Raw genomic sequence first — 24,845 nt, forward strand, 5'->3', positions numbered from 1 at the left:
GTGTTTTGGCAGTGGAACAAATAAGAATTATGGGATCATAGAATCCTGGAATGGTTTGGGTGGGAAGGGACTTGAAAGATCTTCCAGTTCCACCCCCTGCCATGGGCAGGGACACCTTCCAATAGCCCAGGTTGCTCCAAGCCCTGTCCAACCTGGCCTTGGACACTGCAGGGATCCAGGGGCAGCCACAGCTTCTCTGGGCAACCTGTACCGGGTCCTCATCACCAATTTCTCCCCAATATCCCATCTCACCTTACCCTCTGTTGGTGTGAAGCCATTCCCCCTTGTCCTGTCCATACCCTCATCCAAATTTCTGGGGGAAGCCTGTACTGATTGTCAGGGTGAAAGAGGGGAGAAAGGATGGACAACAAAGTTAGGAATTTTAGGTGTTTCTCAGTTTCTGAGCAAGGAGTGCTTCCTCCCACCCTGAAGAAGCCTGTTCTTCCCTGAGCCGGCTCATCCTCCGGGAACAGAAAGCTGAGTCTGGGAAGGGGCTGAAACCCCAAGAGGCTTCACTTTCCCTCACAGACACAGGCATCAAAACTCCTGTCAGGGAGATGCCCCCCTCCAAACCCAGAGGAAACAGCACCCAGCCACAACCAGGATGGGAACACCCCTCCCCAGAGGTCCACACACACCCCCCCACACCCACACAGAGAGAATCATCTCCAAAGGCTTGAAACAAATCCAAAAGTTTATTTCCAACGAGTACACAGACCACGTGGGATGGGGGATGCGCTACATCACGATGCCGACCTCCCCGCCCTGGCTTCCTCTCACAGCCACCCCTTCCCCCAAAAACCTGGCAGTGGCAGGTTTTTTTTTTGGCACCCAAGGAATGGATTTCCCCACCACCACCACCACTGGCAACCTTGGCAGGCCAAAAAAAAAAAAAAAAAAAAAAAAAAAAAGAGTCCTTTTCCAGTACTCCAGATATTTTTTTTCTTTAAAAGCCTGGGGGTTGAATGTCATTTGATAGCACGCTGGAAATACAGCATGGGGATGGAAGGATGGCTGGTGTTTTGGTTGAGGAGGGGGAAAATGATCTTGGCAGGCGATCTCTACTTGGCTAACAAAGGCATATCTGTGTAAATACAAATACTGGGGTGCAATACCTGGCAGAACACCAATGTCAACACCACTACCAACATAAAACAGAGCCCAGCAACATAAAACACCTTCAATGAGTAGTTTGGGTTAATTCAAAATTCCCTCCCCCCTTTCCCCCATATTCTTCATGCAGGTTTATTTCATCGCTTAGTTATTAAGAATTCGAGTCGTAAAATAGGCAAGTCATTAAAAAAATTATTACAAACCACTTTATGACAGTGTTTTCTGGGAAGGGTTTGGGGGGTAGGAGGCCCCGGGTCAGGCCGGCTGCGCTTCACTCTCTGTGACGGTAAATCAGAGTTAAAAAAAGAACAGACAGAAAACCCAGGATGGGGTATTTACACATCTTGGTAACACCAAGAGCGAAACCAGCTGCGAAGCAAACGGCTTCATCCATCCTTCACCCTAAAGCTAAACAAGCTGTAGTAAAAAGATCAAAAATTGGAGGGTTGGGAGGGTTAGGAAGGGCCAAAAGCCGCGGTGGGGAGTGGGGGGGGGCTGGGACCATCCACGCTACTCGTGGAGTATAAACATTCCCAGGTGCCAAAGGGTTTGAGTCCGGTGTAAGAACAACGGGCCTTCTCCGTAGAAGACTAGAAAAAGAGTATGAAAAGGTAGAAAAACCAAAAAAGCACTTGTTACGGGCTAGAAAGAGTCACCCAAAGGTACCTAAAGACTATTGCCCTCTGGAATCCACAGGGATTAAGCTGATACCTGGTTCACAACTAGTTTAGTAAGGTCACCACAGACCCCCCACCAAGTCCTTGTGAGACACCCACCTCGTTTTGTACTCAGATCCCCACAATATGGTTCCTAAAGTTACGATTCCCAAAGTTTGCCAGGAGTGCAGAAGAGCAGGGGAAGCCAGGGGGTGTTTAGCAGTGGAAAGGAGAGACAAGCCACGTCCTCAAAAGTGTGAACCCGAGGCAGAGCCCAAAAAGGTGGGGTGTGTCCCCCGGGAGGGGATGAACCGGAGCTGGGAATAATTCCCCAGCCTGACAGGGAGCTCAGGCTGTGTGTAAACAGGGGATCAGGCACCTCCCCAAGCTGCTCCCCTGCCCCTTCCCAAGGTGGTGAGGCGGGAATGGGATTCAGTGGGTGTGGGAAGGGGCGGAAGCATCCCACTAAAAAGCAGCATCCCACAATGGGGCAACATCCCCTGGTGGGGCAGCATCCCTTGGGGGATGCCATCCCACCATGAAGCATCATTCCACCATGAAGCAACACCCCAGGGTGGATCAGCATCCCACCACGCAGCAGCATCCCATGGTGGAGCGGCATCCCGCCCAACATCCCCCCACAAAGCAGCATTCCAGACCAGCCCCAAGGGAAGGAGGTGCTACCAGGAAGCCAAACAGCAGGGCCAAGCGAGGAGGGCAGAGGCACAGAGGTGTAGGAGAAAGGAAAGACCCGGAAAGGAGTGGTTGACTTTGATTTTCAGATTTTTAGCTACCCCACAGCGGCCGGGGGCAGGGGCCACCCCGAGCCCCTTCGCCTGGGTTGTGGCACCTGCCCCTACCGCAGGAGGTATTTCAGGCACGTCTAAGGCATCACAGGAGTTCTCTCTGCTTTCAGAATCGCCTCAGTCTCCTCCCTACAGCTCCTTCCACCAGCCAAACGATAGAAAAGAAAAGTCTGGAGCGGATGAACGGACACAAACTCTCATGCACTACCACCGAACGTCGTCACAGGAGTATGAAGCACCAACCACGACACATGAATCACTTTTACTTGCAGAACCATATACAAAATGGTAAAAAAAAGTGGGGTTTGCCAGGAACACGGAGCTGCCAGCACGTGGGGGACAGGCAGGAGCTGCCTGTGTCCCCCCAGCAAACCCACCGTGGGGTCACTCAACCCCCCTCCTCTGCCACCACCAGAAATGAAAAAAGCACAAGACCAAACATTGAGTAACATCATAAGTCACCTAACCTGTTGCTATATACCTGACAACTTAAATAAAAAATATTAGTTTGGAAAGAAACCAACAATATCATTCCAAGAAGGTTATACACATCCTTAGCAGTTACTTTGCTCAGCACGGCTCTGGTGCTTTGAATATGGAACAATCAAACGATTTTTGTGAGCAGAAAAGTGACACAGATTTATTCTTTACATTATTTTTTTCTCTCTTTCTAGGCAACTCTACAGACTTCAGATCTTTTGCCTCGCAATGCAGATCATCTTATTCCCCCAAAATGTTCTTTAAACATGCACATCCCTGTAGCTTCCAGGCCGTGTATTTTACTTATTTTTTTGTTTAAATTCTGCGGACTAGCAGGTCGTCCCCGTTCCTAAAAACTCTACATCAGTGTTCAGGGTGGCCTGAGTGCCCGTCAGGCTCCTCCACGGTTTACAGGATCACACAGAAGAACTTCTTCTCTCTAAAGGGGTTTTCTGAGGCCGGGACAGGGGTCAATAGAGGGTCCTCCTTGGCGTGGGCTTCGCAGTACGCCATCAGGTCTGCTGCTGCTTTGGACACCTGCAATGGAAGGAGCCCCTGTGTTAGGGACAGGCTGTGCTGGGAAAATCCCACCTGGAAAAAGATGCTGCCAGCAGGGCTGGGCAGGAAACACCAGACCCTTGACAAGAACCTGACCAGTAATTTTGATGGGACTGGTTCTTCACCTCTGCACTCAGGGCTGGTTTTTTAACCTCTGGGCTCTAGGCTCATCTGTTAGCAGATGATCTGAAAAGCATCCTCCACATCCTTTACCCATTCCCATCTTTCACATCCTTCACCCAACCTGACCATAGCAAGGTCTGACTTCAGCATCCCTGCATCCCTGCTGTCTCTCCCCCGAAACCCTCAGCAGGGACATCCACAGCTGCCACAGCAACATCTGCTTCCCTCAGCCACCAACCTCCTTATTTATTCCGGACATGGCAGCAGCTCCCGAGCCACTGGAGCTCAGCCACACCCCAAAAGGTGAGGTGTTGCTTGCATCCAGATGTGCCTGCAGCCAGCAGCTGCCGCTGCAGCACTTCTCTCCCCAGATTTATCCTCTTCCCATGGAGGTGAGATGCCTTGGGAACAGTCAGTCCCTGCCACCCACCCAGCAGGGCTCCAGGTGAGGCTTCCAGCTGCTTTCCATCCCCAGGAGTGCTGGATAGGGGGCTTAGAGCAACCTGTGGAAGGTGTCCCTGCCCATGGCAGGGGGTTGGAACGAGATGGGCTTTCCTTTCCAACCCAAACCACTCTGGGATTCTGTAATTCCACGGGCAAGCACCTCCCTGCCTCCCTGCCTTCAGCCACAGCCATCGGGATGGCTCCGTAAACACCACCCAGCACCACATCCCAGCTCCCACCATGTGCTTTGGGCAGCAGCCACCACCTCACAGCATTCCCCAGCCAGCTCCTGAGCCTCCCTACCTTTATCCTGTCGATGTTGGCTTCCATCTTCAGCTGCTCCACCAGCTTCCGTGCCTGCGCTATGCTGGCAGTGTTGTTGCTAGCCATGGGCAGGCCAGGCAAGCTCCCCGGGCGGGCTGAGGGCAGGAACACACGTGGATCAACTGCTGGGCCCCGAAATTCCCCGAACTACGTGCTGGGGTCACGCGTGTGGAGCGTCAGAGCCATGGGAATGAGGGTGTAAGGAAGGGAGACGCAGACGCAGGGCGGGGAGCTGCAGTGACCCGCTGCCAGTGGCCCTCTCCTGTGCCCTCCCCCCGGTCCCCAGAGCCAAGCTTTGGGGCCACTGGGACCATCTGGAGCCCAGCTGAGCCGTTCTTTGGCATTTGCTGTTCCATGAAAGCCTGTGACAGCAACAAGGAAGGCTCATTCCCCGCCCGTGCCGGTGCCCAGCGTGAGTCCGGTGTCCCCTGGCCTCCCTCGCTTTGTTCCTGCTGCCAATTTGAACATTGAGATGCTAAACAGGATGCTGGAGTTTCCTGTTTCTCGAGATTTCTACCCCAGGCAGTCGTGGTGGGGGGGACGCTCATTAAGTCCCTGCCGGGCTCTGTCACAGATGTTTTCCCGTCACCTTCTAACAGCAGCGAGCTCCGGCCAGAATTCCAGCATCCCACCTCCTCCGGCAGCCGACACTTTCACAAGCGGCAAGTATTTTCCAGCAGAGGCACCGCTGTGCTCCTGCCGGACTGGGGCTGCCTGCCAGCTCCAAAATGTCAGGGGTTTTTTTGGGATGTCCTGCAACAGCAGGGCACGGCGAGACCCCATGAGTGGGTGGGACAAGGACGGCACAGCCCTAAAATAAGGAAATCGCGATGTTTTAAGGAAAAGCTGAGGGCGTGTCCAGCTCAAGCCCATTATAAGGGTGTTTGGACACCTGCGACTTAGAGAAAAAAAAAATCAACCTGGCACTGGTGCCTGTGCTCAGAGAGGGAGTCGTGCCGGGATTTGAGGATAAGACCCCTCCCCACCTCAGCCCCCCCCCGCCCAGTGGGAAACCCCAAGAAAGTTATTTTTTACCAGAAACCGGTCTCTCCGCTGATCTCTGCCTCTAGGGGAAGATCTGCTCCTCTCGGCCGCTCACCACCTTCGAGCAAAGGGAACGTGAAATCAAAAAGGAGCCGGGTTAGGTTGCAGCGATGCCGCTCAGCTCCATATTTACGGCACCAGGAGCCCCGGCGGTGCTGCGGGTTTCCTTCCGCGCGTGTCCCCCCCACACCCCCGCCCCGTGCCGTGCGAGCACAGCCCCCAGCGGCATTATTTGTTTGCGTTCGGCGAGGTTTTTCGGCACAGGAAGAGGTTTCAAGTCAGCGGGCGGGCATCCGAGGGCTGCCGGCAGCCAAGGCTCGTGGCTGCTCCCCAGCCCGCGGCAGGACGGAGGATGCTCTGGGATGGATTGAACCGTCTGGTGCACAGAGCACGCGGCGGGACGGAAGGAGCATCCCGCGGGGAATGCTGCCAAAAATCTCCCAGCTCCCAACAGCCCGAGCTCCTCCCGGCTGGATCTGCTCTCCCGGGAACAGCCCTGTGCCTTCGCTCGCGGGGTTTAGCTCGAGCCTGTGCGCTGTTTCCGTGCTGCTTTATCTCATTTCATCTCATCTCTCACACCTTTTATTTATTTTTTTTTTCTTCTTCTTCTTTGGCTGGAGAGGAGTTCGAGCAGCAGGGTACAACTCTCCTTTTTTTTTTTTTCTCTCTCTACTTTTTCCTTCCAGTTTTCCCTGCAAAGTCACGGAGTGGCCTTGGCAGTGCTGGGGGAATGGTTGGACTCAATCTCAGAGAGCTTTTGCAACCTAAACAATTCTATGTTGTGTCCTTTCACGCAGAGGACCTGTTGCTGCTCCAGTGGCAGGGAGTCACTTCAGAGACTTCAGCAACTTCAGCCACTCCTGTTTAAGGTCATGAAAGGAGGCATGGGAGCAGGGAGGGCTGCTGGGAATATCTACGCAGCTGCTACAGCCCTGATCTTAAAAAAATTATTTATATCCAACCCTGCTGCCACCCTCCTGCAAGGAAACCCTCCCTTCTCTTACTACCTCCGTCCCTGGGGGCACTAAAGTGTGGAAAACAGCCCCAAAAGCAAGGCTAGAGAAGACCAAGACCCTGCTGGGACAGAGGAAGGGACATCTGTGTGAGCTGGGATGTCCCAGGGCTGCTGAGACAATGTTGGGAACTCAGGGGCAGCTCAGCCACCTTGTAAGGACCCTCCCAGGGGCCACCACAAACCCCAGCCATGCTCAGCCCCTCTGCAGATGCTTCCAACTAGAAACTAAAACCATTTTGGGGGGCAGCGATGGTTTCGCAGCATTTCCACTCTGTGAGTTTCCTTCCACATGAATAACAAAAACACAGCAGGTGACACTTCAGAGCAAGCTCATGAATATCCTGCACCAAAAAACAACCCCACAACAGCCCAGGAGGCAGCAAAGCTGCTCAAACAGGGCAGCCACAAAAGCAGGGTTTTTTTAATCCCAAAGTGAGGACACCCCACTGTACCCCCGGGAGAGTGTGGAGCCCGTGGGAGTAAACCCAAATCTCCCTGTCTTTTTGTGTGGATTGGCTTGATCACAGGATCACAGGATGGTCTGGGACATCTTCCACTAGCCCAGGTTTCTCCAAGCCCCATCCAACCCGGCTTGAAACACTTGCAGGGACCCAGGGGCAGCCACAGCTTCTCTGGGCAACCTGTGCCAGGGCCTGCCCACCCTCCCAGGGAAGAATTCCTTCCCAATATCCCATCTATCCCTGCTCTCTGGCAGTGGGAAGCCATTCCCTCTTTTCCTGTCACTCCATGCCCTTGTCCAAAGTCCCTCTCCAGCTTTTTTGCATCCCTTTAAATGAATTCAACCCTTTCCATGAGCACTAAATAACCCATGACCCCTCTGCACAACAGACAAGTATCAAAACAACCTGCCAAGATCCCAGGGTTGTAATTACAGCGGCAGAGCCCAAAAGAGACAATATCCATGTACTGGACACGTTAAACATCGTTAGTAAGGAAATAACGAGCAAGGACTCATTAACCTGTGGGCTCCAAGGCACGAATCCCATTATCCAGACCCACGTGCCATTGAGGGAGGGAAATAACACACTGTCTGCATTCCCTTGTGAGCACCATGAAACCCTTTCCATTGCAGACAAAGTTTGGCACAACAGCAGTGAGATCAGCCAGTGACAACGGGGACATCAGGAAATATTGGGAAGCAGGGTGATTTTTAGCTTTATGGTTGGCATTTTCCCTCCAACTTGGGGATTTACCCACTTTCCAAGGTGTAGCTGGGTTGACTGCAATCAGGGGTAAGAAGGCATTGGGGGTTGAAGGAGAGGAGGATGCCCCAGCAACTTGGATTAAATCTCTTCCCTGGGAGGGTGGGCAGGCCCTGGCACAGGTTGCCCAGAGAAGCTGTGGCTGCCCCTGGATCCCTGGAAGTGTCCAAGGCCAGGTTGGATGGGGCTTGGAGCAACCTGGGCTAGTGGAAGGTGTCCCTGCCCATGGCAGGGGAGTGTAATTAGATTTTGTTAAAGGTCCCTTCCAACCAAAACCACCCTGTGATTCCATGATTCCACGAAAAATGCTTGCAAAAAATACCTGGGCTTGGAAGTTTTGCTGCTAATTTTTACTGGTTGGTACCTAAGCTGCAAAAAAAAAACCACCTAATTTTTTGTTGTCTGTTGAATTTAATGTGCTCTGAGTTTAAAGCCAACGTTGCTTTGCACCAAGGAAGAAGTAGTCCTCCTCGATCCCAGTAAGTTCATCCCATCTACCTTGATTTCTGGATGCATTTCCACAGAAATTGCCATGTAAGAACCCAAAAAAGCCACCGCGAAAGGAGCATTTCTCGAGGCCGAGCCCTCCAGCTGAGCCGCCATCCCACTCCTCCCTCCCAAACCGGGCTCCTGTGGGGCTCTGGCATCCCAGAGCTGCCAACCCTGCCTGAAACAGTAATTAGGCTTCGTTTGCCAGCTCCTCGTCAGCACAAGCTGCCGCCTGCTCCACACACAGCTCTGCTGAAAGGCTGCGGAGCAGGCGCTTGGGAAGAGAGGATCCTGGAATCCAAGTGCCTCGTACCAGCTCCAGCTTCAAATCCAGGAAATCCGAGCCCAGCCTCCCCATTAGCAGTTTCCCCCTCCACTCTTCACTTGGGGTTTATCCAACTTGCACGAGGGTGGAGATGGGAATTCTCATAAATGTTTAAAAAGTGGCACTTCTCCATGCCTGGAAGTGTCCGAGGCCAGGTTGGATGGGGCTTGGAGCAACCTGGGATAGTGGAAGGTGTCCCTGTCCATGGCAGGGGGTAGGAATGAGATGGTCTTTAAGGTCCCTTCCAACCCAAACCATTCCATGGTTCTATGATTTTAAGCGTGATTAATTAGTGCAATTGCCCTAAATAGGACACCAGAATCCTTGGAAAGCATTTCCTTACATTCCTGAAGGTGCAAACGGGCATCAAGTGAGATTTCATGGATGTCACAAGACATCCCCGTGTCTCTCAGGGTCTGAAGTGTTTACCCACCCATCTGTGATCCTCTGCACTTTTAAACCTGGGGAAAACACCCTCTCCTGTCTCTCAGCTGGAATTGGAATAGGCAGGAACAGGCACTGGAATAGGCTGCCCGGGGCAGTGGGGGATTCACCATTCCTGGAGGGATTTAAAAGCAGTGTGGATGTGGCACTTGGGGACGTGGGTCAGTGGTGGCCTTGGCAGCGCTGGGGGAATGGTTGGACTCCTTGATCCTTCTCTAACCTAAACAATTCTATGATTCAGTTCTCCAGACTTTTTTCCATCTCCCAGTGAGTGTGTTCTCAGCTCTCTCCCACCACACCTCCCAGCTGAACCGAAAGGAAAAGCAGGAATGAAACAGAAAGTGCTGCCAGAGCGAAACCTCGCTGTTCCCTCACCACAGAGACCCAAATGCAGCATCACCCACCACCCAGAACAGCTCCTTTTCGAGGTGAAAGCAGGAGCTTCCCTGCTCCTTGATTTCAGTAAAAAGCCGTATTTTCCACCTCTGATGCACCGATGTTTTCCACCCAGTTAGCAGCAGAGTGAGTGAATCCCATCGGGGCAGCCAGGATCTGGGGAGAGAAGGGATCAGGCTTGTTCCTACCAGCCAGGGCATCCACCAGGGCTTTTGGGTTCAGAAGAGGGGTATATTCTTGTTACAGAAAAAGGGATTTTTGATCCAGAAAAGGTGCCAAGCTGGGTATTGTAATGGAGGGATTTATCCCAGCTCTCATTCACATCTCCTGCTCCCTGCGCTTCCCCACAGCTGAGCCCACCCCAGCTTGCTGCATCCCCTCTGAGGCAAGCGGGCTCTCCCAAAATCTGCCTTTTCCTCCCCAAAACCAGCCATGACACAGCATCCAGAAGGGATAACGGAGCATATGGAGGTGCCATCTCCTCCCCGGAGCCGGCGCTGCCGGTCACCGGCCGGCTGGAGCGTGGGAATCCCTCCTGAGGGGCTGCCTGGTTCTGCCAGGCATCTTGTTGCTTTTCCTAAAAGCCACAGCTAAAAATAGGCAGCTCAGCTGAAAAAAAACCCAATTGCTAAATATAGCCAGAAAAGTATAAAAATATTACAGGCTGAAAAGAAAATAGCAGAGCCACGTTTGCAGGGGGTGGGAGATGGGGTAGTCGCGTGGATCCCGACAGCAGTCACAGACCTAGGTGGGAAAAGAGCCTTAACACGCCCAAATTCCATGTGTTTCATTATTTCCTCAAGGGAAGAAAATGTTATGAGCTCTATTTGTGCCCGTGGGCTCCCATCACTCTGCTTTGCTGGGGCAAAGAACCTTGAATCCTGAGTGGTGGTTACAGCCACAGCTCCCAAACCCCGTCCACAGGGATTTGATTCCTTTTTCCAACAGCCATTTTTTATCCCTGCTGCTCAGCACAGTGTATAAATCACTATAAAGCGGCTTGCAGGTCAGAGACGTGCTGGCAAATAAATAAATAAATAAAAGAAAAAGACAACTGAGTGGAAAATGGGACTGTTTCTATGGAAACAGCTCCGTTATCACACCAACATCTGATCCCTCCTGCCAAACAGGGATGAGGTGGGATGGGTGCCCATTTTGGCCCACATCATTCAATACCAGACTGGTTTGGGTTGGAAGGGACCTCAAAGCCCATCCCATTCCACCCCCTGCCACGGACAGGGACACCTTCCCCTATCCCAGGTTGCTCCAAGCCCCATCCAACCTGACCTCGGACACTTCCAGGGATGGGAATTATCCAGGCAATGCAAAGCACACAGAGCAAGAGGAAGCCCCAGGAAAGATTATTTTTTTTTTTGTCTTCCCTAGTTTTGCAGGGGCATTAAATGGAGAGCTCAGGGCTGGCTTTGCAGACAACCTGGGTTGGGATGTCCCCTCCACCCACCTCGTGTGCCGGAGCCAACCACGCCTGTGCAGCCCAGATGGAGTCAGGAGGCTCCAGCCTCACATTCCCAGTCTGGCAGGGCTGGCCCTTTTGCCTGGAGAAGCCACTGCTACGTGGGCATCACGTGAAAGGGAGAATCTCAGCTTTTGTTTTCTCACAGGCTCTGTAACAGCTCAAACTGAAGCAAACAGGAACCACACCCCACTTCCTTTTTTTTTTGGTTTCTTTTTTCAGGGTGTTTTTAAGGTTTTTCTAAAGGTTATTCAGGTGAAGGATCAGCTGCCCGTTGGCACAGCCTGGGATATCTGCTCTGCTCCCTCCAGCCACCATTCATCCAAGATATTGGCTCTCTCCATCTTGGGTACCACGGGGAGGGAGCACCGACCTCCTCCAGGGTTGCCACAAGGGTCTAGAACAGTGGGAATGCCATCAGGGAACACATCAAAAGCCAAGCAACTCTCCCAGCCTGTTCCAGGGCCTCCAGAGATGTAGCCTTGGAAAGGAAAAACATTTTTTCGGGGAAAAACCCCTGGGAAAATGTTTGTGCACAAGGGACAGACCCAGTGGTGTGCACAGGCCTGGCAGGATGGGTGTCCTGAGCCTGGCCAGATGCTGGGGAATAAGGATGCCCAAATCCTGAGGAATAGGACACCCAAGTAACATAAAATAAGGATTTCCAGGTACTGGATAACAAGGATGCCCAGACACGGAGGAATAATAATGTCCAAATGCCATAGAATAAGGATGTCCAAATACCTGGGAATAAGGATGCCCCAAAACTGAGGAATAAGGACATCCAAATACTGGGAAATAAGGATGCCCAAATATCAGGGAATAAGGATGCTGAAATACCAGGAGATAAGAGTGCCCAAATAGTCAGGAATAAGGATGCTCAAATACCAGGGAACAAGAATGTCCAAATGCCATAGAATAAGGATTTCCAGATATCGAGGAATAAGGATGCCCGAATACCAGGGAAATAAGGGTGCTCAAATTCTGAGGAATAAGGATGCCCAAATAGCAGGGAATCAGGCTACCCAAACCCTGAGGAAGAAGGCTGCTCTCTGCTTATGCTGTGACACAGAAAGAAAGAGGCCTGGGCTGTCACGTTCCGGTGACACCAGAGGGGACAGAAAAGGGCACATCCTGTCACGCCACCCCCAGCACCGCCTTGCAGGGGCTTTAGGCACGGGCTCCAATCCTGTGGTTTCCCCAGGGCTCAGCCCCACCACTGCTGCACTTCACTGAAAATGAAAATGGTTCAAGGGTTGGGTTGGTTTCGGTTTTGGGTTGTTATTTTTAAATTTAATAAAGCGTCGAACAACACCCAGAGGCCAACGGGAGACCCAAGGCTCCTTCAGCACATGGGAGCAGAGCAGAGGAGAACACGCAGCTTCAGGGGTTCCCCAAAACCCATGGATAGAGCAAAGTGTCTCCAGCACACAGATCACAGAATGACAAACTCATTTGGGTTGGAAGGGACCTTAAAAACCATCTCATTCCACCCTCCTGCCACTGGCAGGGACACCTTCCACTAGCCCAGGTTGCTCCAAGCCCCGTCCAACCTGGCCTTGGACACTTCCAGGGATCCAGGGGCAGCCACAGCTTCTCTGGGCAACCTGTGCCAGGGCCTGCCCACCCTCCCAGCCAAGAATTTCTTCCTTATCCATCCAGCTCTGAACTCCTGACCCTTAATTAAGGGAAGCAGCCAAGAGCTATTATTTCACACTAATTAACGGATCCAGTCTTGGGTTTCAGCTTTTAACATCCTGCCCTTAAGAATTTACCAGGGTCAGGATAAAGATCTTCAGGGGAAGATGGGAAATGAGGATTGAGAGAGAAGGGAAGATGAAGGGAGCGCTGAAAGGTGGAGGCATTTCCCCCAGCATCACACTTCCAGGAGGATTTGGGCACTTGGCTGTGTCATCTCTGCTCCTGAAAGGCCAAACCCACCCTGAGCCTCAAGGAAAGTCACCCCAAATTCGTGTCCATGGCAGTGCTGGGGAACGGTTGGATTTGATGATCTCAGAGATCTTCTCCAACCTGAATGATCCTGTGACTTACCAATCCCTGCCCATCAGCCTGGGGGTACAGCCACCCCAGAGGAACTGGGGCAAGACACTGAGTTGCCCTGATCTGGCTAAAAGATCCTATTTTTTTTAGAGGGTAACCTCACCATGATTGTGGAAAATGGGAAGGGGAAAGTGGACTGTGCATTAGCTGGTGCCAGATTATGGGCTCATCCTCCTGCCGAGCAATTTTCCCCTAAAATAAACCCAAAATGGCCCTTTTTTTTTTTTTCTTTTGGTGAAAGCCTCCCTTTTTCTCCCAAAGAGCTTCCTGCAGCAGGAGAAGCCTTGAGCTGCAGAAATCCTTGCGATGAGAAATCATCCTCCGATGATTTCACCCCGATCAAACCTTTATTAGAATTTTATTTTAAGTAACACTCACACGGAGCCCAATAACCCTTTCCAGCCTCTGGGAATCACCCAACAAGTTACACCAGCGAAGAAACAACCCCATTAGCTTCAGCTCCCCCCTCCCCCCCAGGAATTACCTGAGACTGCTTTAATTAGGTATCCACCATACAAAAGAATTAATTAATTGGTGATAAGCACCTGAACCACATTACTCATAAGGCTCTATTTCAAGCTTCAAATACAGCAAACAGGTCACAGCCCATCTGAGATCATAGAGCCAATTCCCAGTGCTGGCACTGCCTGGTATTTCTCTTCCCATCCCTGTCCTGGAAGCAGCAAGGCTGGGAGCTTTTTTTTTTTCCCCCTTATTTATTGATTGATTCATTGATTGATTTTCCTTCTTTATCCCCGGGAAGTGTTTGAGCCCAGGTTGGACAGGCTTTGAGCAATGGGATCTATTGATTTTCCCTCTTTATCCCCATCCCTGGAACTGTTCAAGGCCAGGCTGGACAGGGCTTGGAGCAACCTGGTCTAGTGAGAGATGTCCTGGCTGTTGGACTGAATGATTTCAAGGTCTCTTCCAACCCAAACCCACTCAGGGATTCTATTTCCAGGTTTTTCACAGCATCCAGAGCCGGTGCCTTTAGGGCCAGTACTCACATAGTGGCTGCATCACATGGAGATGGGAGTTTTGTGATGATTTTTTGGGGGGGATTTGGTGTGGTTTAAGTGTGGATTGAGGAGTAAAACCCTGTTATCCTGTGAGGATTTCACCACAAAGCTGTTGTGTGATGGCATCTCTGAGACACCCATTGAGAGGAGTGAAGCATCTGCTCATGGCCACATCCCAACGTGCAGGTGGAGGATTGGCATGGAATGGGGGTGGTTTTAGCAGGTTTCTGAGGGAAAAAAAAATCGGGGGAAAAAAAAAGAAAAAGAGGAAAAAAAGAGGGAAAAAATGGTTAAACAACAAAAAAAATTAAAGAGAGAAAAAAAAGAGGGGATAAAATCAAAATCATAAATCAAAAACTGTAAATCACTTTGCAAAGTGATTGTTTATTGTGGCTTGTGCTGGCTCTGGCATTTCATGGCCTGGCAGAGGAAAGAACATAGGCAAGGATGCAAGCAGGGATGAGAGCAGGGATGCTGGCAAGGATGAGGGCAGGGATGAGTAGAGGGATCTGGCAGGAATGTTGTCAGGGATGTAGGTAGGGATGCAGTCAGCAATATGGGCAGGGATATGCACAGGGATCTGGGCAGGAATGCTGTCAGGGATGCAGACAGGGGTGTGGGCAGGGATGCAGGCAGGGATGTGGATAGAGATCTGGGCAGGAATACAGACAGAAATGCAGGCATTGATCCAGACAGGGATGTAGGCGGGGATGCAGGAAGGGATGTGAGCAGGGTTGCAGGCAGGGATGTGGGCAGGGATGTGAACAGTGATCCAGACAGGGATGTGAACAGTGATCCAGACAGGGATGCAGGCACGGCTCAGGGCAGGGACACAGGCAGGAATGCGGGCAGGGATGCAGAGCCCTGGCAGCGCTGCAAACCGGGTTAGCTGGGCTGGCTGGGCAGAAGTAGGTTGTTGCTGCTGCTGACCCATATTATCCCAATTAAATTTCACTCCTGTGCCCTGCTGCTGCCTCTTTTTTTTCCCTGTAACCTAATGCATTTTGGTCTAAAGTAGGCCCTGGTTACGGAGGCAGCGAGTACACCTGGGTCCTTCCCCGTGGAACGAGGAGAGGAGGGCACGGCCAGCGTGGCAGAACTGGGACAGGGACGTGGAGCGGCGTCGAGAGGCAGCAGCACCACGGCCCCGTGCTCAGCAGCTTCCCTTCGCTCCAGCCCTGACCCACCTACATTATCCCTGACAACAACGCTCCTGCAAAACAGCAAAATCCGCTTTTCCCTCCCCCGAGCTGCGCCCCCAGAGCCTTTCCCACGTTATTCCCCAGCCCCTCTCCATCCTCACCCCCTCTCATCGCTTGCAAACCTCCACACACAATGTCTCGCTGTTCCCACAGAGCCCAAAATCCCTGAACCAGACAGTTTTCCCCCCCCAGAACGCAGGCACAGCATCCCTGCCACGCTTCCTGCTGAGTCAACGGCCCTGCTTTTCCCACCGTTCCGGCAGCATCTGGAATGACACATGCTCGGCACACACACCGATATCACGCAGGCGGGAGGAGAAGCCGCCAGCCTGGGCGGTGGTTTTACACTTCCATCGCAAAAACAACAACAACAACAACAACAACAACAACAACAACAAAATAAATAAAGGATCAAAAAATTTAAAGCCAAAGAAACTCCGCAAAGCCTGGACTAAGCAGGGCAAGACGTGCTGAATTCCCTCCCTTCCCGTGCATGGAACCTCGGGATCAATCCATGCTTGGTTGTGCCGTGGCCCAACGTGCTTCATTTATCCCCCTCCATGTCCACTCCCAGAGCTTTAATCCTTCTGCCAAAAGAGCTGGAACTACTGGGATTTGACCCCTCTGCTCCACAAACTGCTGTCCCCAGAGCCTTTCCCTGCCTACCTGGTGCTGGAAAACCTCAGTGTCAGTGGATTTCAGTATTTTTCCCAGTATGAGCTACAAAATCCGTGGAGGCAGCCGCTCTTTGGGGGCTTTCAGTTCCAGGTAGGATGGAGGAGCAGCATGGATTCACAGCCAGCCTAACTTTCCCATCATTTAATAGAAACACTTACACAGGGCTTAGGTTTAGGCTTAAAAAAAATAATAATCAGTGCCTCCCTTATTTGCTGCTTATACCTCTCCATAAGCCTGGGTTGCTGCATTAAAATAATCTTTTTATTCCCTTTATTCCCCGTTTTTATTCACAGAGTGGAGGGAGGAGGGAGGGTCCCCCCTGCAGGCATTAGATGGGGAGCGAGGGAAGCCACAGGAGGCGGATCCAAGCACCCCCCCAAAGCGAGGATGTGAGGCTGAGAAGCACTTATATTAAATCAGCTGATAAATAATGCAATCTATTTTGCTGGTGCCGGCCCTGCCAGTGCCACACAGACACCACCACGGCTCCAGGACGTTAAAAAAATCCAAGGAATGGGGTGCAATCGGGTCAGGGGGACTTCAAAAATTGAGCCCAAAGCCCTTGGGAAAACCCAGAGCTGCCCCAGGGTCACGCTGGAGCTCCGGCCCCACAGGCAGAGCCTCCAGGCTGTTGAGCCACCTCTTCCCAGGGTCCTACACAAATCCGAGGAATCCGTCAGACCTGGTCAACGTTCAGCGCTTTCCCCAGGGGAGAAACCTCTGCTTGGGCACTTCCCAGCAGGATCAGAGCTGCTCCAGCAGCACAGTCCTGAGGACTGATGAGAGGAGGATCAGCGAGGTTAGCTGGCCCCCAGTTAAGGACCCCAAACTGCTGCAGACCCAGTGATGGGGTGGGAAGTGCCTGAGAAGGCACAACTTCCCAAAATCCCACCTATCCCTGCCCTCTGGCAGTGGGAAGCAATTCTTGTTTTTCCTGTGCCTTCATCCCTTGTCCAAAGTCCCTCTCCAGCTCTCTTGGAGCCTCTTTAGGCCCTGGAAGGGGCTCTCAGGTCTCCCTGGAGCCTTCTCTTCTCCAGGTGAACCCCCCCAGCTCTCCCAGCCTGGCTCCAGAGCAGAGGGGCTTGAGCCCTTGGACCATCTCTGTGGCTTCCTCTGGACTCTCTCTGGGCACTGGGAGTCTCTGCTGCCCTCAGGAGACTCAGACCAACACCTGCCTGTTTCTCCCAAGGTCTGTGTGAAGAGGAACAAACCCTTTGGTTTGGGTTCAGCCCTCAGCAAAATCCAAACCCACCCAACGCTGTCGAGGAAGGAGAGGGACAACCCTGGAGCCCAAAGCTCATGCCATGGGTGCTGCTCAGCCCAGCTCTACCCCAAACCAGCTGCAAACATAACAAAGTTCCAGGCAGTGACACTCTGGCACTGCCCTGGGAGATTTGTGGAGACACATTTCTGGCACTCCTGACTCCCTACAGCTTCTTCATCCTGCTTCCCTCCCTGCCTTGCACCTGCTCCAAAGGAAAGCCGAAGACATCAGGTCCAAAAAGGAACGAAATCAACACCGAGCACCTCACATCTGCTGACAGCTGGTGCTGCCTCACCCAAAACGACCCCAAAAAGCACAACTTCTCCGAGCACGTGGTTACTCACACGTGCTCGATCCCAAGGAATTCAAGGCTACAGGGAAGGTTTTAAGACAACCAAAGCCTGAAGCACCCCTTCAGCATCCCCCTTGAGGGGATCACGCCTCAGGCTGTGACTCTTGGGCACCTGGCAGCGCTCCCCGTGCCATCCCAGGTGGATGCTGCAACAGATCCAACACTCCTGCACCCCTTCCACCCTCAGCTCCCGGCCTCTCCTCTGGGACACAGCCCAGATGGGAGCAGGCAAGAGAGAAAACACGGCCACTCCACATCCCTGCGGGCGCTGTAGGATGCACAGGGACACTCCGCCTGTCCCGGGGAGCCACGTGGGTCCCACCACGAGGGTTGCTTTTCCCCTGCTGCAAGGATTCAGTGCCACATCTGCTCGTGGGCAAATAGACCAAGAGAACAAATTATTAAGAGAGGACTGGCAAACCTGCTTCAAGCACTGGAACAGGTGGAGGCACCATTCCCAGAGGGATTTAAAAGCCGTGCGGGCGTGGCGTTTTGGGACCTGGGTTAGTGGTGGGCTCGGCAGTGCTGGGGGAACAGTTGGAGCTGATGATCTTAGAGGGCTTTTCCAGTCCAAACAATTCCATGATTCTAAGCCTGAGGCTGCAGCAACGCTGGCATTTGCTGTGCATGGATCCAGCCACGGGAGCTGTCGTGGAGGAGCACAGGTTTCCTGACACAGCAGGACTGACACGAGAGACGCGACAGCACCGAAGTGACCCGACTCTAATTAGAGCACGAACTCACCCCAGCGGTGCCAGTTTTCCTCGAGGTGCCAGCCTTGGGAAAACCAGGGTTCCAGCACAGGCAGGTGGAGCAGGAGGAGGAGGGGGTTCTCAGCACAGACTCACTCTGGGCACCTGCCATAATTAGGGCTGTGTCCCTGGGCAGAGGTGCTGGTGGTGGCACAGGGCACCGATGTCCCCACGGCACTGATGTCCCCACGGTCCCCGCTGCAGCTGGAGGCTCTGCCCGAGGGGATGGGCACAGGCCTGCAGGGATGGGCACAGGCAGCTCTTTCTATGGGGATGGGCACAGGCAGCTCTGCCTGCGGGGATGGGCACAGGCAGCTCCAGGAGGCAACAGCCAGGCTTTGGATCTGGGATTTATCCTCCCTGGTCAGAGGATGCTGCAGGCAGAAGGAGGAAGGACACTGAGCAGCCCGACGTGGAGTAAAACCAGCAACACAGAGGAGTTTGCAGTGGGAATATCCCATGCTCTGCCAGGGATTTTTTTTCCCTTTGGACAGATTTCATGAGGTCCAGGAAGGAGCACTGATGCTCAGGATCCCAAGGCTCAGGCAAGGCTGCTCCTTCCCACCTAAGTCATTCCCTCTCACTCTCGCAGCTGCCCAGCCAAGACCCTTCCAGCCAGGAGAGCCACTCGTAGGGATCATCAGGGGATCAACAGAGCCAACTTTCCTTCCCAAAGCCCTTGGGAGAGCAAATGAGGGTGGGATGATAAACCTGTTAAACCAAGACACCAACTCAGCAAAAAGGAGCTTATCCACAGCTCCAGGGTGCCTGGCTGTGCCAGGAACAGCACTCTGGGGGCACGGCAGCCCCCTGGAACAACCAACCCACAGCTCAGCTGGCCTGTGGATGCTGGAGGGAAGCATCTCCCACCACCAGAAACCTCCCCGTGGTGCCAGGACCCTCCGACCACAATCCAGCAACACCCAGACCTTCCCTGGGATAAACTAATTAACCTGAGGCATGATGACAATGGACAACAGGGGAAGAAAACTGCCCTGTGAAAAGCAAGGGAAGGACGAGATAAGGTGAAAACTAATTGTGCTTGGTAGGACAAGCAGGTCCTGGCGCAGCTGCTTCCTGGGAATTATCAAGGGTATCTCAACTGCAAGTTGCTGATTTTTTAAGGCTTGCTATGCTGCCATTTCAGAGGGTTTTTTCCCACTGAGCCTGTGAAAAATTTGGTTTGGTGTTTGAAGTCCATTGTTCTGATGTGAAATGCAGGAGATGAGTGATTTTAGGCTTCAGCCTCAGCACGGCTGCATCCTCACTCATCCCAGATGGTCCTTCAGGTCCCTTCCAACCCAAGCCATCCTGTGACTCTCTGATCCAATATCCAGCTCCCGCTGCCTCCCTGCCCGCCAAGCGCTGGCGATCCGCTTGCACCTCTCTAATCGAAGACACCATTAATTAATTAATCACCGGCCAGACCCGAAGTCCACACTCCACAAACGCCATCCCAGACGCTTCAGACGGGTTTTGGAGCAAGCCCTACTTCCCCACAGAGCCAAATCTGTGTCCTCCTGGCGGCTGGAGCCCGTCCTTCTCCCCAGCTCAGACCTGCTTTTCCATGGGGCGAGCGCCAAACGTCTCGTGCCGAGTGCGTGCGGAGAGCTGGGAATGGCAGCCCGTGCTCTCCGCAGCCATCACGCCCTGCCCCAAGAGCAGCAGAACTGGGAGACTCCTCCTGCTGTTCTTCCCAGGATTTTGAGGAGGAAACACTGTTCCTGTGCTTTAGAGGGGCCGGTTTCGAGGGAATTTGAGCCATGCACGTGGCACAGAGGAGGAAAAATGCACGTGAGGAACGGCTGAGGCCATGCTGGGAGTGAGGAGGGAATAAAACTGAGCAAGGCCAAGTGCAAAAATTCCCTGGTCAGTGGATCAGAATGCATCCCACATCCTGTCCTGCATCATGGGGTACCATATCCTGCTGCCTTTCCCCCCATCCCTCCTCCCAGAAACTGCTGTGACCCCAAAAAGGGGCTGAGTGAGAAAGCAGAGAGGGAGAAACAGTGAGAAAAGAACCTGAAAAGCAGGAAGAACTGAAAACCCACCCTAATCCCTTTGTTCATTCCCCCTATTTCTCCTCCAGCTGTGAATGCACACAGATATATCCCGCTCCTACAACCTGCTCCAGGCGCAGGAGTGAAAGGCTTGGAGAAGCCACGCTGAGAACCGATGCAACTCATGCCGAAAATGGCTCTTTTCCCACAGTGAACCCCTTATTCCCAACCCAAAATGGGTCAGTCCAGCAGGAGGGAGCAGGAGGTGCAGCCCCCCGTGGTCTCCGGTGGCACCACACGTGTCACCAGCGCTCCAGGCTGGAGCATCCCGGCACCGATTCACGGGATGGAGCGGCATGGACACCCCTGGGCAGCACTTTTTGGGGACACAGGGGGGTCTGTGAGACTCCAGCACCATCTCTCCAGTCCTAATTACTATGGTAACAGCCTGTACCCGTGCCTGGCTGTCCTCCTTTGGTGACTCACTGGGTTTCAGGAGCACAAGTGGTGCCTCGGCCACCGCTGCTCCTGGGCCAAAGCTCTGGAATCCCAGCGAGGCTGCCACGTGGGATGGCACTGCCCACCCTGGCAAAGTCGCCTCTTTATTGCATTTTCCTCCTACTGCCACGATGGCACTGGGTGACAAAGCAGCAGGATGGTTTGGGGATTAATAGTAATAATAATAATAATAATAATAGAGCTCTGTCACCAGCTCGCAGCTATCTATCCATGGCAATACCATCAGGATTGCCTGCTCCTGGCCTTGATAACCCCCCACGCCCTGGTTATCATCTTCCCCAGATCCAAAATGTGCCCCACGAGGCCACCACCAGCTCACAACTGCAAGGATCCTGGAGAAAACACCATGAGATCCTTAATGCTGGTATATTATCCACTGGGACCGAAGCTGGCAGCTCCCAGGGAATTTGGGAGAGACGAGGGGCACGTGGAGGCACCATGTTAGTGGTGGGTGGGGGGGACCCACAGGTCCTCCCAAGCCTGGAATACCCCATTTCAGGGGCGAGGCCGACTCCAGGCGTTATCCAGGTGATGCTGAGACTGCCAGGCTCGTGTCACAGCCGGCAGCACATCGTGTGAGCAGCATCAACAGCCTCCCTGCCTCCCTCCTGCAAGGCTGAAAATGCCGGAAAAAAAGCCCCAAAACCGGTGCCAGGGGAGCTGGGGCGGGATGGGGCTGAGCCACGTGTGTCCCTGTATCCCACGGGTGAGAAAAGCCCCATTACGACCCTGGGAGCATCTCCAAAGCCCCTCCTGGAGAAAGGCTTCGCCCCCGGGGCTTTCCTGGCAATAATTAATTGAGTCATATTTCAAGCCAGCCAGCGGCCATATGGTAGGAAAAGAGGATTAAAATCGCATGCTCCAGTTGCATTCAGGGAAATCCAGTTATAAGGAAAAAGCCTCGGTGCCTGGCTCCAGCCTGCTGCCAGGGGATGTGCTGCCGCCATCCACATCCACACGGTCCCAGCCCCTTTTCCCACTCGTGGCCACGGAGCACGGGATCGCTGCTGAGGCCAGAGGGAAAGAGGGAAGGAAAGAACACAGAGAAGCTGCGGCAGCAGGGACGGCAGTGGCAGAGCGTTCCTGCTCCGGGGCACTGCCCTCTGGGTGCCGTGCTTTAAGTTCATTAGTCACTCATTAGTAATTGATTAATGAGGGGGTATGGCTGTGCGTCCAGATTTGCCTTAAATCTAAAGCATTTTCCACCGAGGAGCCAAGAATCATGGAATCACAGAATGGTTTGGCTGGGAAGGGACCTTAAATATCATCTTATTCCACCCTCCCCCCTCCCCGCCATGGGCAGGGACACCTTCCACTAAACCAGATTGCTCCAAACCTCATCCCAACTGGCTTTGAACACCTCCAGGGATCCAGGGGCAGCCACAGCTTCTCTGGGCAGCCTGTGCCAGGGCCTGTCCACCCTCACAGGGAAGAATCTTCTGATATCTAACCCACATCTCCCCTCTTGTCAGCTTTTTGCTGGATTCCCCTCCCACCGGGGAAAGGCAGCCCTGGTCCAGGTTTCCCCGAGCGCATCTTCCCGGTGATTTTCCCGGGGTTCCTTCACCCAAAGTACTCTCCCCTCAAATTTTTGCTGGGAAAAATTAGGATTTTGGTAGAAATGGTGGGCAGAGGGACACTGCTGTAGGCATGGCAGGATGGATTCCTCTCCACCTGCATGGAAATCGCCCCCAGATCCCTCCTAGCCAGGCTGGGGCAGATCCATCCCAGCTGAGGCTGCTCCAGGGATTTGGGGTTGGGAAAGTCTGCCCGTTCCTTCCCATGATTAAAAAAAATAGGGAAAGAAAGAACACTACGTCTCATTCATCCACAGAAAAAGCCTTCCCTGTGATGGCAAATCAGTTGATTAAGGAGGATCAAACCCTCTAAATCCAACCTTTGTTGGGAGACTGAACTCCCCGTACAAGGCACATTCCCGGCTCCCAGACCCCGGCGGGGTGGGACCCCCGTCCCCCACCGCTCCCCGAGAGAGTGAGGTCCCCGTGGGGTTGGGGAGATGCGGGGATTGGCATCCTGCGGGATCTGGGGGGATTTTCTCGTGATTTGGGAGCGGTTCGGTCCCCGCGGGGGTCAGCGACAGCGGGAGGCGGGGGTGGGGACCGCCCTGCCCAGCCCCACCGTGCGCCAGTGCGGCCAGTGCCAGCCTTCCCAGTGCTCCCAGTGCTCCCAGTGCCCCCAGTCCCGGCTCCCCCCGTGTGCCCGGCGGTACCTGGAGACGGGCGGCGGTGCCCCGCGGGGCGGGCGGCGGCGGCGGGGCGGACGGACGGAGGGATGGAGGGATGGATGGACAGACGTTTGTGATGGATGGATGGAGGGAGGGATGGATGGAGGAGGGAGGATCGGAGGGATGCGGCCGGAGGAGGAGGAGGAGGAGGAGGGTGGTCAGCAGCAGCCCCGAGCGGCGAGTCCCCACCCAGCTTTGTCTGCGCTCATCCCGCTGCCTACAGGAAGCGGCTCAGCCCCGACTTCCTCCTCCTCCTCTTCTCCTCCTCCTCCTCCTCCTGCTCTCCTCTCCTCTCAGCCTCCCGGGTTTTGCAGATCGCCTTTGCCCAGACCCCGCCGCCTCCTCCCCTGCCCCTCACCCTGAGTCTGTCCCTCTCCCTGGCTCTGCTCATCTCCCTGTCCCCGGCCCTGCCCCAGTCCCTTCCAACAGCCCCTTGTTCTGTGCCCCCCATTCATCACCCCCCGACCCTGCACCCCACACATGCCACGCACCAAGCCCACAACCCTCCCCCCCACCTGCTGTACCCCCATCCCGCACCCCGCACCCACCGGCACCCACATTCCCCACACCCACGCCCCTGCACCCCACAACCCCCCTGCACCCATCACACACCCTGAGCCCCACGCCTGCTGCACCCCATCACACATCCTGCACCCATCACACAGCCTTCGCCCTGCACCGCCTGCACCCATCACACCCCCCGAACCGCACACCCCCCGCACCCCATCACACAGCCCAGACCCCACATACCCATCCCTGCACCCACAGCCCCCCTGAACCCACTCGCCCCACACAACACACAACTGCAAACACCCCTTTCCGAAGTCCCCCGTGTCCCCTGAGCCCCCAAAACCCTCTATCACTCCATCCCCTAAACCAGTCAACAGTCCCCTGGCACCATCAGACCCTCCCTGTCCCCTTCGAGCCCTTTCCAGCTCTAAAGTTCCCATCCAGGGCACGTCTCAGGGATCACTCAGTATTTTTTATGTTTTCTTTTCAATCAGTAAAAGCCCACATGCCCAGATTTTGGGATTTCAGGTGGAAGATTTTGGAAGCACAAGGGAGCTGGTTGGGTTTTTATGAAGTGGCTTTTTCCTTTCTTCCCTCTGCCCCTTGAAAAATCCGCTGCCAGCCCAGCTGTTTGCTCATGGAAATCCTTCCTTGTGAGGGTGGGGAGGCCCTGGCGCAGGTTATCCAGAGAATTTGGGGATATCCCACTCCTGGAAGTGCTCAAGGCCAGGTTGGGCGGGGCTTGGATCAACCTGGTTTAGTGGGAGGTGTCCCTGCCCGTGGGAGGGGGGTGGAACAAGATGGACTTTAAGGTCCCTTCCAATCCAAACCGTTCCGTGGTTCCACGATTTTATGAAAGAACATTCTTGTGTTCCCAAGTTAGGGCTGGGGAGGGGGCCGGCCCCCCAAAACAGCCGTGCCGGTGCCCCCAGCAGCAGCAGCAGCACTGTGGGATGCAGCTTCCTTTGCAGCATCCCGTAGAGAGCGGCAATGAGAGCCCCCCGGGGCCTCAGCAGTGGACACGGGGGGCTGTGTGTCACCCCTCCACTGGCCAGGCTCCACAGGGCTCCTGGCAGGGAGGCACCGGTTGCCACAAACCAAGTTTCCCCTCCCGTTTCCACAGCAACACCCGGTGACTGATTTCCTTCGATGACTGATTTCCTTCGCTGCCCTCCAAGCAGGGCAGCGGGAGCTCAGCCCTTGGCGCGGCCCCCCCCCCCCAGCGCCCAAAAACCCCTGCCCGCAGCCACCCCCTGGAGCCCTGGCACCCCACTGCCACTGCCTGGCACCCCTTGGCACCCAGCACGGAGCTGACAATGGCACGATCCC

General features: G+C 54.0%; 2 protein-coding genes across 2 annotated transcripts in view; both read right to left on the bottom strand.

Moving 5' to 3' along the window:
• The window catches only part of PSMC6 (proteasome 26S subunit, ATPase 6), a 246,791-nt gene that overhangs the window by 163,862 nt on the left and 58,084 nt on the right, over positions 1–24,845 (bottom strand). The gene's annotated exons all lie outside the window — the stretch shown is intronic.
• Positions 677–23,216, bottom strand: GNG2 (G protein subunit gamma 2). Its single transcript, XM_050336158.1, has 4 exons — positions 22,992–23,216; positions 5,540–5,606; positions 4,484–4,599; positions 677–3,592 (listed from the first exon to the last, which is right to left on the bottom strand). The coding sequence occupies exons 3-4, from the start codon at positions 4,568–4,570 to the stop codon at positions 3,464–3,466; spliced, it is 216 nt and encodes a 71-aa protein (XP_050192115.1). The 5' UTR covers positions 4,571–4,599; positions 5,540–5,606; positions 22,992–23,216; the 3' UTR covers positions 677–3,463.

Source organism: Myiozetetes cayanensis, unplaced genomic scaffold, assembly GCF_022539395.1.
Source record: "Myiozetetes cayanensis isolate MyiCay16 unplaced genomic scaffold, myiCay2020 scf6-25, whole genome shotgun sequence".
In the NCBI taxonomy this organism is placed as follows: domain Eukaryota; kingdom Metazoa; phylum Chordata; class Aves; order Passeriformes; family Tyrannidae; genus Myiozetetes; species Myiozetetes cayanensis.

What these genes read in the sequence shown, in the direction of transcription:
- GNG2 (XM_050336158.1), bottom strand. Translation starts at nt 4,570, where the DNA reads ATGGCTAGCAACAACACTGCCAGCATAGCGCAGGCACGGAAGCTGGTG. An exon ending in CCAACATCGACAGGATAAAG is followed by an intron (nt 3,593 to 4,483) that starts GTAGGGAGGCTC and finishes CTTCCATTGCAG; the next exon opens with GTGTCCAAAGCAGCAGCAGA.